General features: G+C 35.1%; 1 protein-coding gene across 1 annotated transcript; it reads left to right on the top strand.

Annotated features, from left to right (window-relative positions):
- Positions 1-9,128: 9,128 nt before the first annotated feature.
- Positions 9,129-15,781, top strand: TIC110 (translocon at the inner envelope membrane of chloroplasts 110). Its single transcript, XM_088494356.1, has 15 exons — positions 9,129-9,809; positions 10,080-10,139; positions 10,261-10,384; positions 10,499-10,567; positions 10,662-10,760; positions 11,054-11,120; positions 11,498-11,562; positions 11,673-11,767; positions 12,052-12,179; positions 12,282-12,382; positions 13,105-13,321; positions 13,563-13,717; positions 13,968-14,093; positions 14,181-15,152; positions 15,266-15,781. Exons 1-15 carry the CDS (start codon positions 9,322-9,324, stop codon positions 15,506-15,508), a joined length of 3,009 nt encoding a protein of 1,002 aa, XP_088350482.1. The 5' UTR covers positions 9,129-9,321; the 3' UTR covers positions 15,509-15,781.
- The last annotated feature ends 1,213 nt before the right edge of the window (positions 15,782-16,994 follow it).

Raw genomic sequence — 16,994 nt, 5'->3', positions numbered from 1 at the left:
CAAAACCTTTATACTTGCTTTATTGGTAATGTATTCGTAATCTATTATTCTGAACTCATATTATCTCATGATATCAAAAAATAAATTGAGGTGCATATGACTGGGATTTCAATATATTTCAAGTGAATTGGAGTGTAATTGGTGATCTTGTTTTGCTGCTTTTGTAGGGGACCTGTTTCCAGAAAAAAAAAGTTAATTTTAATAGTTATCTAAGGAGGAAAAAGAAGTCTTTAGAAGGTTCTAGGATAAAACATTGAAGAATCTAACGGATGAGATGATGGATATTGGTGTTGACACTGATGAAGATCGGCTTATTTTCAAAAGGATTTTCATCATCTATATTCAAATGGCGTTCTTGTTGCTGACAACGATAAACAAAGTTTCTCTAGTCCACATGCCTCTAATTTTTTATCTGGACAACATAAGGGAGTGGAACTGGGGTAGTCATGTCCTCGAATTTATCATCAAGGGCATAAGCGAGCACCACTTGAAAAAAAATCTATTGATGGCTACCTCTATGCCTTGATGATTGGATACTTTCATGAAACAAAACACAAAAATAAGAATGCAGATGCAATCCCTGGACCGCCCTGGGTAAGGCATTGGAATAGGGAGTTACTGCTTCAGAGGATCAAAGCTGAAATTGACTGTCATATGGTAACTGAACAAAATTCTGTCTCTAATTTGGGTATATTTATTTTATGTACATGGTGTAAACTAATGTTTTAACTATTTCAGAGCATCGTCAAGAGGGAAGAAGTGAAAAAAAAATTGAAGACAATGAAAAAGGAAGAAAAAAAGAAAAAAAAAAGAAAAAGACAAAAAAGAAGAAGGACATTTCATCGGAGAGTGATATTGCTATTTCCTCTAAGTCTGAGTCTGAACAAGACTCAGAAGAACCAACAAAAGCAAGAAAACAACCAACCAGGAAAACAAAAAAGTAAATAATATTTTTTTGTGTATTTTGTCATTTTTACGATGTTTTTTTGTTAATGATTGTTTGCTGTCCAGAATGGTATCCAAAAAGAGGAAGCAGATTGTAGAGGATTCCTCTTCAGAAAGCAAAAGTGGATCTGATGATGAGTAAGATTCTGAAATTGTCATTGCATTACTATGTTTTCTGTTTATATCAAAATTTTATGTATTAACAAAGTGTTTCTCATTTATTGTCAGAAGTGAAAAATTGGAGCCAATAATAAAACAAAAATCGAAGAAAAAAGTTCAGACTCTACCAAAAAATTATGCATTGATACTTCTTTGATTGTGTTTGTATGATTGATACTTCTTTGATTTCCAGGACGCAATCCAAAAAAAGAAAGCACATTGTTAAGGATTCATCTTCTGAAAAAGAAAGCACATTGTAAAGCTATCTTACTCTTTTTTATCAAAATTTTATTTATTAACTTATTCTTTTGTATGTATTGTCAGAACTAATGTCAAAACTGAAGAAATACAACAATTTTTTAGAGAATCAAAAAAGAAAAAAACAAATGAAAAGGCTGCACAAGGGTATGTTGAATTTGGGTGTATATTGTCGATTTTTTAAGGTGTTTTTGTTGCTGATAATTTTTTTTTTTTGCTTTCCCATGATGCAAGAAAAAAGGACAGACATACCGGAAGCTGGGCTCCAATCGACGAAATCTCACTATGATTCATCTGAAACGTAAGATGATTTTTGTTTTTATTATTAATGATTTTTTTTGTTTACTTTTACTGAATAATGTTTATTTTGTCCTTAGAATGCCGAAGGTGAAGTTGGGAAGTGAAAATGATCCTGTGTTTCAAACACAGACGAATCAAAACAGTGTAAACAAACCAAGTGATAGCATGTAATTTCTGTTTCTATTGCCATTTGCTTAATTCTTGTGTTACCATCTTCTGCTTTTGATTATGTATATATATATATATATATAGAAAAAAAGCCTTTAATATTTTATTCAAGAAAAAAAAGGCAAGAAAAAAAAAGAAAATTCTGCGACTAAGTAAGTTCTAAAAAAAATAGAGGTTGTGTTTCTATTCAATGCTTGAGGTGTATTCTGACATGATTTCGGTGGATTTCAGGTTGGGTGCAGAAGAAGAATCATTCAACGACTCGGCTCACCAAAAAATGATTGTTGTTCAGAAAGAGACACATTTGCAATCTAAACGGCTCGAGATGTGAGTTTTCCAACTAAATTTCAACCTTCTAATCTTCTATTTTAAGAGAGTTTATTAACTTTTTATTTTTGTCTTAGTTAGAGTTCCGCTTCAAGTATGTTTATCTCTGTCAGAGACGAGAGCATCAAGCCCTTTGCAGAGTGAACCAACCCCTCCAAAGTCTCCGAGCGAGAAAATTAGAGAAGAAACAATTAAGGGGTAAGGAATAATATTTTGTTACATGTCTTTTATATAGAGGTGTATTTGGTTCTTATTTCGGTGTATCTCCTGTGAATTGAGGTGGAATTGTTTTTTTTTTCTAATTTAAAACCTTTTGTTTTACCCTACAGTACTCCACAACCCCCATCAACCTACTGAAAGCACACCCACGCAGAGCCAGCAGCTCCATCTAAAATGTAAGTTCTACACAATATTACTCTCTTTCGATATCATTCGTCTATTCTTATTCTTATAGTATTTTATATGTCAACATGCAGTTAACCACCCCCTCAAATCACTGCTGCATTGGTGATAATGGCCAGGACAACATCCTTTATACCGAAAGCATTTCCCGTGCCATCATTCAGCCTTGTCTTTAAAAGCTAGTACATATATTAAAGCTGAGGTAATCTTAAAATAAGATTAATGATTTTATTATGAGTTGTGACTCCAATGTTGATGTAATTAATTTGGGTTTTTTATTTTTCTAGATTGTGACTGCAATGTGTCTAATTCTCAACAAAAAAAGAATTAAAAAATTTGAAGAACAACTTTACTATCTCTCCTTGATATTGTGGTAAGGTGTATTAAGCTCAAAGTTCAGTGTATTTATGTAATATATTGTGTGTAGTAACTATTTCTTTCGGTGTTATACAAATTCTGCAGAATATGGCTTTGGGGAATCATGACTGCGAGTTCTTACATAAAAAACAAAAAAGCCCTTCGACATTCAGGATTACAAAATGTTCATCCCTTATTTGGACATGAAAAAATTGGCATCCCATCCATATGTAAGTTTTCGTTTCTAAAACTTCTTATTACAATTATTTCTGTAGGTGCCAATTAAACTAAAACATTGTTCCGTCTAGCCAAACTTCAGATATTTGCCCCGATTTGCTACGGAGAACATTGGTAGATATAGATGGTGGATATTAAAAAGAGAAAATTTCCTGTCATTGACTCGTATCACAAGAAGTGTCCCTCAAAATCAAGAATGAAACTTAATAGATTTGTTGTAAGTTGAATCTGTTTTCTCTATAAATTTCTGGGTTTCTGTGTGTTGTTAGCTGGTGTGGATATGTGTGAAAACATGTTTCCTATGCTTTAAAAATATTAAATTTAATTATCATTTATTACCATTCGATGCTGTGATCTGTGTGTTAAGTATTTTCAAGCTTCATAGGGCAGGAATGGCTTAGAGGATAGAAAGGAAACATACAAAAATGGAAGGAAAGCACAAAAATGGAGTTTTGAAGAAAAGGCAGCGACGCGCACGCGTGGACGACGCGGATGCGTGTCTAGCGCAAAATGCCAGCGACGCGTACGCGTGACCAGGAAAAACTCCAAATGACGCGAACGCGTGACCCACGCGTACGCGTGACGGACGCCACGTGCAGAAAATTGCAGAAGTCACTCCCAGCGATTTCTGGACCCTTTTTCGGCCCAAATCCAAGCCAGAGAATGGGGGAATCAAACAGAACGAAGAGAACAAATTGATGGAACATTCAATATACATAATTTTTAGATTTTAGATGTAGTTTTTAGAGAGAGAGAGGCCCTCTCCTCTCTCATAAGTTTTAGGATTAGGATTTCAACTTCTTCTCAAATTCCAGGTTCAATGTTCCTTTAAATTAGGATTCTTATATTTTCATTTATTCCATAGTATTTTTTCCATTTAAATTTTATTGTTTATTTAATTGCTTCCAGTTTTATTTCAATTATCATCTCTACTCTTTTATATCTTAAATCCTTATTCAGAGTTACAATTGGAAAGCTTTTATGACATTATTAATGCAAAGAGTATTTTTCTATTTACCTCATTATTTGTTTGATTATCTTCAAGTATTTATTTAGTCATTTATTATGTGAAATTGGTATCCATGTCAATGGAGTAGATTTTCCACTTGACATGGGGGTTGATTAAGAGGAGGCACTTGAAGTGGAATGCTTAAGTGCTTAGTTAAATTGGACATTGTTGGCTAATTCTGTATCTACTAACGCTAGACCTTCCCAAGGGAAAGGACTAGGATTTGTGGATAAGAGTCAGTTCAATCACTTGACTTTCCTTTACTCAGTAAGGGTTAACTAAGTGAAAACAACAACCTCTTGACACTACACTTGAGAAAATCCATTAAGGATAGAACTTCCAATTAATCACACCCCCGGTCAAGGCTTTTTAATTAATTATATAAATTCTCTTTTTAATTTTCACTGCTTTAAATTACAATTATTTATTTTTCTGTTCTCAAACTCAAAAATCTTCTCAGAAAAACCCATAACCAATAATAAATACACTTCCCTGCAATTCCTTGAGAGACGACCCGAGGTTTAAATACTTCGGTTATAAATTATATTGGGTTTTGTTACTTGTGACAACCAAAGTTTTTGTACGAAAGGATTCTCTGTTGGTTTAGAAACTATATCTACAACGCGATTATTTTTATAAAAATTCTTTACCGACAGAAACCCGATCGTCAGCGCGCGCACAAGTGCGAGCTAGGCGACGCGTACGCGTGACCCATGCATATGCGTGACCCGAGTCACGTGAGCTCATTAATGCAAATCGCTAGGGGCAAATTCTGGGCCTCCAAAACCCAATCCAGCTCATTTTTGAAGCTATTTCAACCCCAATTCAAGTGGAAACAAGGGGGCAATTAGGTTTAGCTTTTCTATGTTTTTCTCTTAGTTTCTAAAGAGAGAAACTCTCCTCTCTCTCTCTAGAATTAGGTTAGGTTTAGTTAACTTCTCTTTAATTCTTGTCTTAATGTAGTTTCATTTATGTTTCCTTGCTTTATTTTTTTAGTTCTCTTAGTTCTTCTTCTTCATTTCTCTTTTATGTCATTTTTCATTTTATGAACACTTTTGTACTTCTTTAATTTTTATTAATGTAATTTATGTTTTATGTTCATTTAATGCTTCCTTTAGTTGTTATTATCATTTTCTTGCTTTTGGTAGTTAGATTTTATTTTTAATTCATTTTAATATTATTTTATTCTTATGCACACCAAGTGTTTGACAAAATGCTTGGCCTAGTTTTTACATAGTTTTTCTTCACTCTTGGCTTGGTATTGAGGACTTTGGTGACCCTTGAGTCATTGATGTCCATTCTTGTTGATACATTAGAGTAGTTAGTTGATTTGGTTTCCCTTAACTTTAAGTGACCCATTAATAGTGTTGACTAGGACTTAGGGATTGGAATCAACTATGCCTATTTGACTTATCCTCGATGTAGGGTTGACTAAGTAGGATTAACTCTTCATAATCATCATGTGTTTGTAGTCAATGACTAGGGGTAACCTTAGCTCCCAATCCTTGCCAAGAGGTTTCTTGCATTTGAATTTTTCTTTCCTTGCATTTAATTGCTTTGACTTTTATTGCTTTGACTTTTAATTCCTTGCATGATCATTAATTGTTTTCATTTAATTTCTTGCATGTTAAGTTAGTTTCTTACTATTTACACTTCTTTCTTCTCTTGCAATCAATCATAGCCAATAATCTTAGCACTTCATTTGTAACTCCTAGGAAAGACGACCTGGGATTTCAAACTCCCGGTTATTGTGTTTTGATTGTGACTATCTTTTAGAATTAAATTTGATTGTTGGCCAATTGTTGGGTTGGGAACTATACTTACAACGCCAATTCTAATTTTGAGAAAAGAAAAATTCCTAATCCGTTTTCGGCTTAATATCAAAAAACATGGTGAAAAAGGTAAGCAACTCTATATCCTGAAGCTACATCATATATCTTGGATCAGTTGAGTGTCCATTGAATTTCATTCTCCCCTTCTCTTGGTACTGTAGATAGAATTCTCTGGGCAACATCTTAAGAGAATATTGAATTAATTAGGGACTAATTCCATTGCTTATGTGCAGAGAACAGATCTCGAACTAAGAAGATTGAATGTCCAACTTAGGACTGACTTGTAAGAGGTGGTACTAAGAATGGATACGGAGGTGGGAGCCATGGATCTCTAAAGATTCGGATTGCTGTTCCAGAACCAACTCTCTAGTTTAAACCCTTTTCAATGACACTTCTACCTGCAAGGATACTCCTCCATCCCCAAGAAGGTAAGGACCCCAACTCTGCATCTAGAATAGAATTATATCTGAAATATTTTCCTTTTAAGATTCTAGATAATAAAGAATTAGGATTAGTGGCAATTCTCCAATATTGTTTACCTAGAAGAGCCAAATTTTGTGCATGTAGGTCTTTAAAGCCAATCCCTCCTTCTTTCTTAGCCTTTGTCATTGTATCCCAACTAATCCAAGTCATACGACGTTCTGCAGCTTGTTGACCCCACCAGAATTGATTAAGAATGCCATGAATTTTCTTGATTAGATTATATGGAAGTTTGAAACAAGACATGGTATATATCGGGATTGCTTCTCCTACCGCCCTTAGTAATACATGTCTTCCTCTATTAGATAAGAGACATCATTTCCAGCCTTGGACCTTTTTGATAACCCTTTCGTTGACAGCAGAAAAGGTGGCCTTTTTCGATTTATTTACTAAAGAAGGCAATCCCAAATACTTGTCTTGAGCTCCAATGTGTGAAATATTCATGGTAATAGCAAGTGATGTGCGTATATCATGAGGAGAGTTATTGCTGAAAAATATTACAGATTTATTAAGGTTAACTTTTTTGCCACTGAAGCTTTCAAAATCCCCTAATAAATCTAAGATCCTCCCACAATTGTCTTCTGATTCCTTACAGAATAATATAGAATTATCTACAAAAAGTAAATGATTAACCTTAGGACATCTTCTTGTAATCTGGATCCCTTGAATGTGCCGGTTTTGCTCTGCTTTGTGTAGCAAGAAGGAAAGGCCTTCTGCACAAAATAGAAAAAGAAAAGGAGATAGAGGGTCACCCTGACGGATGCCTCTATTTGGTTTAAAAAATCTGTATGGTTGGCCTTCCACAACCACAGAGTAAGAAATTGTCGTTACCAATTCATGAATCCAACCTATCCACGTAGAATCAAATCCCATCTTCTTCATGATAAACCATAAAAATTGTCACTCAACCCTGTCATATGCTTTACTCATGTCAAGTTTAAGGGCCATCTCATACTCTAAACCTCTCTTTTTCTGTTTGAGGTAGTGCATACACTCATGTGCTATCAGGATATTAACTGAAATGTGTCTCCCCTTTAGGAATGCGCTCCGACTAGGGCTAATAAGTTTATTCATACACCTTTGTAATCTATGAACCAGTATCGTAGAGATGATTTTGTAGAATACAGAGGATAAACTAATGGGTCGTACTTGGGACATATCACAAGCATCAGAAATCTTAGGAATGAGACAGATGTTAGTGTGGTTGAAACTCCTTAAAATGCGCCCTCCTCAAAAGAAACTTCTAACTACCTTGAATATATCCTCACCCATAGTATCCCAGTAAAATTGGAATAATTTAGCTGTCATCTCATCTTTTCTTAGAGCACTTTGCGGGTGTACACTAAAGGTAGCTTTCTTTACTTCCTCAAAAGAGATCGGACGTTGTAGCCTACGGTTCATGCTAGCTGTAACTTTAGGCTCAAAGTCTAAGAAAAAAGGCCCAGAATTTGCCTGATTTGTGGAAGTAAAGATGCCCTTGAAATACTCTTCTGCCACCCTTGCGATGATTGCATTAGAAGTAGCCCACTCTCCATTCTTAGCCTTGAGTCTCCAAATCTTGTTCCTCCTAAATCTAGCCTTAAATTTTCGATGGAAGAAGCTAGTGTTTTTGTCTCCTTCTTTTAGCCATTTAATTCTAGATTTATCCTTCCAATATAGCTCTTCATTCAAGTAGGCTCTCTCTAATTTTTGCTCAAGTTCCATGATTTCAAGACCTCCCATTAAATCTGATGCCTTCATTTTTTTTAGCTGTCCTGTAATTTCATCAATCTATTTTTTAGAGTTTGAAAGACTACTCCTCTGCCATATGACCAACTGGTATCGAACGAGTTTAAACTTTTGAGCTAGTCGAAACATAGGGGAGCCTTTAATTTCTATGTTCCAAACCTCACTAATTAAAATTTGGACTGAATCCTCCTCACACCATTGGGTCTGGAATTTAAATCTTCTTTTTGAATGTTCAGTTTGTGGATTAGTGTCAAAAAGGGGAGGGACATTGTCAGAATCTGTCTTGGACAATCTAAGAACTGTTGGATTAGGGAACAGTTGCAGCCATGTTTCTGCCACTTAGATTCTATCCAATCGTTCTTGAATAAATTCGCTTGCTCTCCGCTTATTACTCCAAGTGAAAGGTCTAACAATCATTCCCAAGTCAAGTAAAGCATTATCACTAATAAAATAATTAAAATCTGTTATAGAAGATTGTGATTTAAGACTACCTCTATTTTTTTCACTTTGATCAATACTAGCATTAAAGTTTTCCAAAATATATGAGTTACGTTGTTGCTGCGGTAAAATTACTAACACCTCTTGAAATTGTGTTAAATGGATCTGTATTGTTATTTTTATATTATAATTATTTATTAATTAATTTATACATATTATATTACTATATATAATAAATATTTTTAAAAATAATAGTTATTTTTTAAGAAATATATTAAAAGACCATCAAAATTTATTATTTTTTGTGTTTAATTAATCGTTAATATTTAAAAATATGAGTTAATGTATGTTGTTAAATTATTAAATTAAAAAAAAATTGATTAATTGTTAAAAGTGATAGTTAAAATCAATAAATTTTAATGACATTTTAACATATATAAGTCATAAATCCGAGAATATTTCATTTTATGAGCACATATTCTATGATAATAGCAAGTAATCCCCAAAACTTCATTAATATTCCGGGCATGACCCCACCTACCCCAAAACAAGTAACAAGTCTATCCTCTTCTTCCATCTCAAGTCGCATCTCATTCATTTTCGTTAAACCCTATAAACTCCACTCTCCACACTCTTCACACTCTTCACCTGCACAACGACGTCGTTTCTATCCGTATAACCATGAACCCTTCCACCCTCACTCCTTCATCTTCCCGTTCTCTTCTATCACCCTCTCCCTTCCTCCAACCAACAACCTTAAACCACCAACGACGCCGTTTCAGGGTCTCCTTCCCTCGCTGTTCCGATGACCGCACTTCCTCATCCTCTTCTCCCCCTCCGCCGTCACCACCGCCGTCCAAACCGCAGAAGGACCTCAAGGGACTCGAAGTCCTCGTTGACAAGCTGTCGCCGCCTGTCAGGCTAGCCACCTCCGCCGTCATCGTTGCCGGCGCTGTCGCCGCCGGGTATGGCCTCGGGACGCGCTTTGGTGGCAGTCGAACTGCCGCGTTGGGCGGTGCTGTCGCTCTAGGCGCCGCCGGTGGTGCCGCAGCGTATGCACTGAACGCCTCTGCTCCGCAGGTTGCGGCGGTGAATTTGCATAACTACGTTGCTGGAATTGATGACCCTTCGAAGTTGAAGAAGGAAGATATTGAAGGCATTGCCAATAGGTTAGTCTCAATTGCTATTAACATTTTTTTATTTCTGAAATTGTAAGCGTCGATAGTAGTTAAGTCAAACTAATTTGAAAAATGAGAATTTAATTTAATGAAGTACTTTTAGTGCAAAATAAAATGTCATAAACTTGGAAGGAAAAAAATGCATTTTTAAAATTGATGCTTTACCATTATACAATAGCTACTCGAGTAATTTTTACTCGGTTTAGTTTCTGCTAGAATGGTTCATTGTGAAATTAGCTGACTTTTTTTTTTCCCCTTCAGGTATGGTGTGAGCAAGCAAGATGAGGCTTTTAAGGCAGAGATTTGTGATATTTACGCCGAGTGAGTACTTTTTTTTGTTGACTTGTTGCTTGTTAGCAGGCTTGGGTAGTGATAATGATTTTGGCTATAGTTATGCATCACATGATTCATTTGCTTGTTTTTCTTTTCCGATGGTTAAAAGGTTTGTGTCGTCTGTCCTTCCTCCTGGTGGTGAGGAACTTAAAGGTGATGAGGTTGATAGGATAATCAGTTTCAAGAATTCCATAGGGATTGATGACCCAGATGCAGCAGCTATGCATATGGAGGTATTCTTGTCTTAATTGTGGACATACATGTGGAAAAGGATTATTCTTTTTCTCTTATTTTGGAGTGAAATCAGTTTTACCTCTTATTAGTTTGTTGCTTGTTGACTGAACCAGATTGGTAGGAAAATCTTCAGGCAAAGGCTGGAAGTTGGGGACCGTGATGCTGATATTGAACAACGCCGGGTAAGTCAGTTGTGGTGCAACTAAATTTTGATACCATGCTGGCTTTAAATTAAATATTTGGAGCTTGACCATTTTTAGTGAGTCTCCAGTGCAGGCGTTTCAAAAGTTGATTTATGTGTCGAATCTTGTATTTGGAGATGCATCATCATTCCTTCTGCCTTGGAAGCGTGTTTTCAAGGTCACTGATTCCCAGGTATCTACTTAATAATTTACTAATTATGTATCAAATGGGGCTCAGTGTATTGTGATTTGTGAGTTGTATTTTTAATTTTCAATGAGGCTAGTATACGAGCATAGATTTATGATCAGGTATTTTTATTTACCTGGTAAAAGCATGAACTGATTTTCTGCTTGAATTGCACTTTGTGCTGCTTGTTAAACTTGACAAACTGACGTGGATGGTGGTCTCATTTCTTATGATTTTATTATTCTTTGCTGTCATTTTTTTCCGTTCGGATTAGTTGTTAATTATTATCTATTTACCAGGTTGAAGTAGCTGTCCGTGACAATGCTCAGCGATTGTATGCTGCGAAGCTGAACTCAGTTGGCAGAGGTAATTGTGAAAGCATCTAGCCTTATTTGGTTTTAAAAGTGCTCAGTTAACTAAAATTTTGTCGTATTGTCAAATTGTCATCTATTTTCTAGTTTGAGTTTGGCTTGTTAATGGGAATATTGTTTGCCTGTTGGTCCAACTTATATTAATGATGAGACATGATTATGTATTATATTCTTATGTTTATTTTTGGTGCAATTATCATATTAACCAAACGCCTAAAAAGGTTCTAGTTATGTTCATTTGCTATGCTGCTCTATGTTTTGTGTTCTCTAAAATTGGTATTATCCAAACAAACGAAATTTATCATTTAGTAATCTTAAGGAGTTGCAAATTGTTTCATCTTCCTTGGTGCTAACCAATAATATTCTTGTCAGATATTGATGCAGGACAACTTGTTGCACTTAGGGAAGCTCAAATTTTATATCGCCTTTCTGATGAGGTGCAATCTCTTATATCTTTCATAAATTTCTAGTGTTCTTGTTGCTATCATATAGTTCTGTGGTGTAGCATAATTTATTCATTAATTTAAAGGAAATTTTTTTTTTGAAGGTTGCGGGGAACTTGTTTAGAGAGCACACAAGGAAATTGGTGGAGGAAAATATTACCACAGCGATTGGTGTTCTTAAATCTCGCACTAGAGGAGTGTAAGATTCGTGGTTCTTGAAAGTCTTCTTAAAATCCCCAATGTAATAATGTCGATAGTTTTCTTGACCCAGATATTCTTTCAATTAAGGGATCAGGTCATTGTGGGTTTTTCATCAACAATTGCCCATGCCTACCATGTTAACATTTGCAAAGGATGCTTGCATCTTAAATTTCTAGATATTCTTCTCCTCGCCACTTGTTTCCTTAATTTTACTGTTCATTTCTTAATGTATTCAGATGTTGCAAATTTGAATTTGCCACTTCTAACTGTCTCTATTTCCAGTCCTGGGGTCAGCCAAGCAGTTGAGGAGCTTGATAGGGTATGGTCATTCAATAATTTACTTATCTCATTCCAGCACCAGATAGATGTGGATCGGTTTGCCCGTGGTGTCGGTCCAGTTTCTTTAATAGGTATCTTGACTATCTGTTGTTATGTTATTTATTTACCTTTGATCTTGTTTTATTCTTTTACTTTGCAATTGTGATGTTAACTTCAATCAATATGTGGCATAGGTGGTGAGTATGACGGTGATAGAAAAATAGAGGACTTGAAACTTCTTTACAGGGCATATGTTTCAGATGCTTTATCTGGTGGGCGCATGGAAGATAATAAGGTAAATCGCCATAATATTCTAGTGTAAAGCAAATGTGTACTTTGTTGATAAACTAAGATATTTTTGAACTTGAGTTAGGGTCCATGTTCTCCTAGGAGTTATTTTGGTTGAACAGTTCATTTCCTGAAAAAATTGTATCGGATCATGCGGAAGATATTGATATATGGACTGGATAGATTAAATTTCAGTTTAGATTGCTATATATTGATGCCATGCTTTCTTAAAATCGTATAACTTAAAATTTTACTTACACTTCCTATTGGTGTAAGCCTCCTGCATTTTTGTTTCTGTGTACCATGTTTCAATCTTCCTCTTGACACCAAATTCTGATTGAACAGGTTTTTCAATACATGCTAGTGAATCCTTGTTAACCATAAATTCATGTCAATTTTTCAATTGAAGTATTTATTTTCAGAACTTCAGTGTAAGGTAGTTAGTTGTTTATGGTGGGTATATTTTAGCTTCATAAAACAATTCTTGGGTCCTTGCTTAGCTTTATATCAGGTGGATTATGTGCTGTTAAGTTGCACAAGCATAAGATTTCAACTTAAATATAGTACATGCAGTCTAATTCTGTTTTCATGAATCAGCATTTAGTCAAGCAAAGCCACATAACTTTGTGCTGAAAAGCATGATATTCATTACTCTATAGGTTGTTATTGGTTTGAGATGGAAACTTGATCTCTGTAAACATTCATTAATATGTTTACAACTTATTTCAGATTGCTGTACTAAATCAATTGAGAAATATATTTGGATTGGGCAAACGCGAGGCAGAAGCCATTTCACTTGATGTTACATCCAAGGTATATCGTAAACGACTTGCACAGTCTGTCACAGATGGCGAGTTAGAGATGGCAGATAGCAAAGCAGCATTCCTTCAAAAGCTATGTGATGAATTGCATTTTGATCCAGAAAAGGCCGGTGAACTTCATGAAGGTAAGACTTACTCTTATATCTTCTGTCATGTTCACAGGAGGTTTTAGAGAATATCAGGCTTGAATTATTAAACACTTTATGATTTGTAAGTTCCAATTCATGTGTGGATTGTAGCAAAAATATACATGCATGTGATTATTAGTCTTACTTTTAACATGATGTGGCTGTTACATTTGTTATTCTTTTTAAATTCTTAATTACTTCATTAAAATGCAATCTAACTATACCTTCTCATTTAAAGAAATTTACCGGCAAAAGCTTCAGCAATGTGTGGCTGATGGGGAGCTCAGTGAGGAAGATGTTAAAGCTTTGTTGAGGCTACGTGTGATGCTGTGTGTACCTCAACAGACTGTTGAAGCAGCTCATGCAGATATCTGTGGCAGTTTGTTTCAAAAGGTATATTGAACGAGAGAAAAGATGTATCTAATTGTTATTGAATCAGTCATGCATTGTTAATTCTCACTTATATAAACCAATAATCAATATTTGTATATATAGTAAAGTACCTAATTAACGCCTCTGACTCTCCAATAGAATCGGTTATAACAGAATCATATTTGACCAAGTTAAGTGTTGTCTTCTTAGTGCTTATCCCTACATTTATTGATATATATTACTAATCTAATTCATGCATCTTCTTCAATAGGTTGTCAGAGAAGCAATTGCATCCGGGGTTGATGGATATGATGCTGAAACCAAGAAATCCGTACGAAAAGCAGCACATGGCTTGCGACTTACCAGGGAGACTGCTATGTCTATTGCAAGCAAGGCAGTGAGTATCCATTTATCAGGACCTTTATTCTCAATTTTAGAATTTGAATAGGCTTATAACTTGCTAGCTGTTTCTGTATCATTACAGGTAAGGCAGATATTTATTAACTACATAAAACGTGCACGATCAGCAGGAAGTCGTACAGAGTCTGCGAAGGAACTGAAGAAGATGATAGCTTTCAACACCTTGGTGGTGACTCAGTTGGTGGAGGACATTAAAGGGGAGTCGGCTGATGACTCAACTGAAGAACTAGTGAAGGAGGATATTGTTGTGACAACAGAAGATGAAGAATGGGATTCAATTCAAACACTCAAAAAAATTAGACCAGACAAAGAACTCGTGGAAAAGTTGGGAAAGCCTGGCCAGACAGAAATTACTCTTAAAGATGACCTTCCAGAAAGGGACAGGACTGATCTTTACAAGACTTACTTACTTTACTGTCTAACCGGTGAAGTGACAAGGGTTCCATTTGGTGCTCAGATCACTACAAAGAAGGATGATTCAGAATATATTTTTCTAAATCAGCTCGGTGGGATCCTGGGATTGAGTGGTAAAGAAATAGTTGAAGTACATAGGAGTCTAGCCGAGCAAGCATTTAGACAACAAGCTGAGGTAATTTTAGCTGATGGACAATTAACGAAGGCCAGGGTGGAGCAGCTTAATAACCTGCAGAAGCAAGTAGGTTTACCTCAAGAATATGCTCAGAAAATAATCAAGAGTATAACCACCACAAAGATGGCAGCGGCCATTGAAACTGCTGTGACACAAGGAAGGCTCAATATTAAGCAGATTAGAGAACTTAAGGAAGCCAATGTTGAGTTAGACAGCATGGTATCCGAGAACTTGAGGGAGACCCTCTTCAAAAAAACTGTTGAGGATATTTTCTCGTCAGGCACCGGAGAGTTTGATGAGGATGAAGTATATGAAAAAATCCCAGTGGATCTCAACATTAACAAAGAGAAAGCAAGAGGGGTTGTTCGTGAGCTCGCACAAGCTAGATTAAAAAACTCACTTGTCCAGGCCGTGTCGCTATTAAGACAGAGAAAACATCCAGGAGTGGTAAGTAATTTTCTAAAGCTTCATGTATACTTGTGCGAATATATTTCTGGATTCGGTCGTTACAGATAGACATAGTCAATGTGATTGCTTTGTGCCTTTGATTGCATGTGCAGGTTTCTTCTCTCAATGATTTGCTGGCTTGTGACAAAGCAGTACCTGCACAACCGCAATCATGGGAAGTGCCAGAGGAACTTGCTGATTTATACACTATATACTTGAAGAGTGATCCGGCTCCTGAGAAATTGGCGCGATTGCAGTATCTGCTCGGCATAAGTGATTCTACAGCAGCTGCTCTTAAGGATGTTGGAGATGCTTTGCTCAATAGTACTGCTGAGGAAGAGAACTTTGTATTCTGAGTGTTGTATTAAAATGTTTGCCGTTAGGCATATTGGTAGCTGCCACAAGTCTGCCATTTTTTGTTCAGCAGTAGTGAAAGAGAAACGATTATGATGTAATTCTTCAGAATAAAGATGATCGCAGTGTTAGGTGTTGAAATTTCTGATAAGCATTATATTGTAACAGTTAAATTAATAGGTTGCGGTATTTTTCTTTTTGATTATAATGACTAATGAGTGAAGATGAGTAAAATTACTGTCAAACAATACCATATCCTATTTTTCCTCTTAAAATTTTTGTAACGTTTTTACTCCCCTTCTATTTTGGGTCGTGATAACATGTATTTTCATCATTAGCCTACATCACAATTTGTGTGGAGACAATATTCTGTAATCTGTAGCATTGGAAGGGTAAAGTGTATTCTCAAAGAAATATTGTGTATTTATTTTGCTTTGAATGTTGAATTGATATAGATTTTTTCATCAATGGTCGAGATGTGGAATTTTTCAATTACGCTATGTTCTGGTTTTAGAAATATGCATAATATTAATATCATTGGATTAGTTGTTTTTTGATGAGTGAGATGATGGGTTCTTATATAAAGTAGACTAATATTGTTTCTTCATAAAACATTAGAGTTTGATTACGAGAAAGTGATATTTTGTTTTAAATTTGATCCATTCAAAAATTAATACCTAACATGTTATTTCTTTTTTATTGAATTATAACTATACTTTATCATAAAGTATAAAAATAGTATTCCATAATAACAAGCACCATTTGAAATATGTATAATTTTTTTTTTTAAAAAAATTCTATATGTTTTAGAACATACATATTTATAGCATGAAAATAGTCTCCTCGACAAAAAGGATAATGTTGAACAACACCATGGATAAAATAGTATATTAGAAAATCAACAAGATTGTTTAAACAAAAATGTTATGTAGGGGTAGCAATGAAGCGGACAGGGACGGATTTTTGTCCTATTCGATCCTACTTCATTATATAATAATTCGCATATAACCTGTTTTGTTTCTATTTATGGTAGTAAAAAGTTAAACCTTAACCCGTCTTTTGTGGGTACTCACCCTGCCTCTATAATTATTAAAATTTAATAAATAAAATTAAATTTCAAAATTTATATAGCCATCATTACATATATAATATAAATTAAAGTAAAAACTTAAATATGATACAATATTATTAATTATTCTACATATAATATATAGGGTAAAAAATGCATATAAGCCAAGGGGAGATTTTTATTACGCAATTCAGCCAAACCAGATACTCATTCATCAATCAACCAAAGCACACTATAATGTAATTCGAAGCAACAAAATTCGAATTATATTTCTTCATAATTTGAATCGATCTAGCTCGAATTATGCCCAACCATTGCGTACAAGTAGTTCGAATCAAGTTGCTACGAATTATACAACCATAATTCGAATTTAATCAATTCGAATTACTTGCATAACGCGACATAGGGGAAGTTCGAAT

This window comes from Arachis ipaensis, chromosome B7 (assembly GCF_059453495.1).
Source record: "Arachis ipaensis isolate K30076 ecotype BB chromosome B7, ASM5945349v1, whole genome shotgun sequence".
In the NCBI taxonomy this organism is placed as follows: Eukaryota; Viridiplantae; Streptophyta; class Magnoliopsida; order Fabales; family Fabaceae; genus Arachis; species Arachis ipaensis.
Note: the sequence above shows the minus strand (reverse complement) of the source record. Positions and strands in the feature narration are given on the sequence as shown.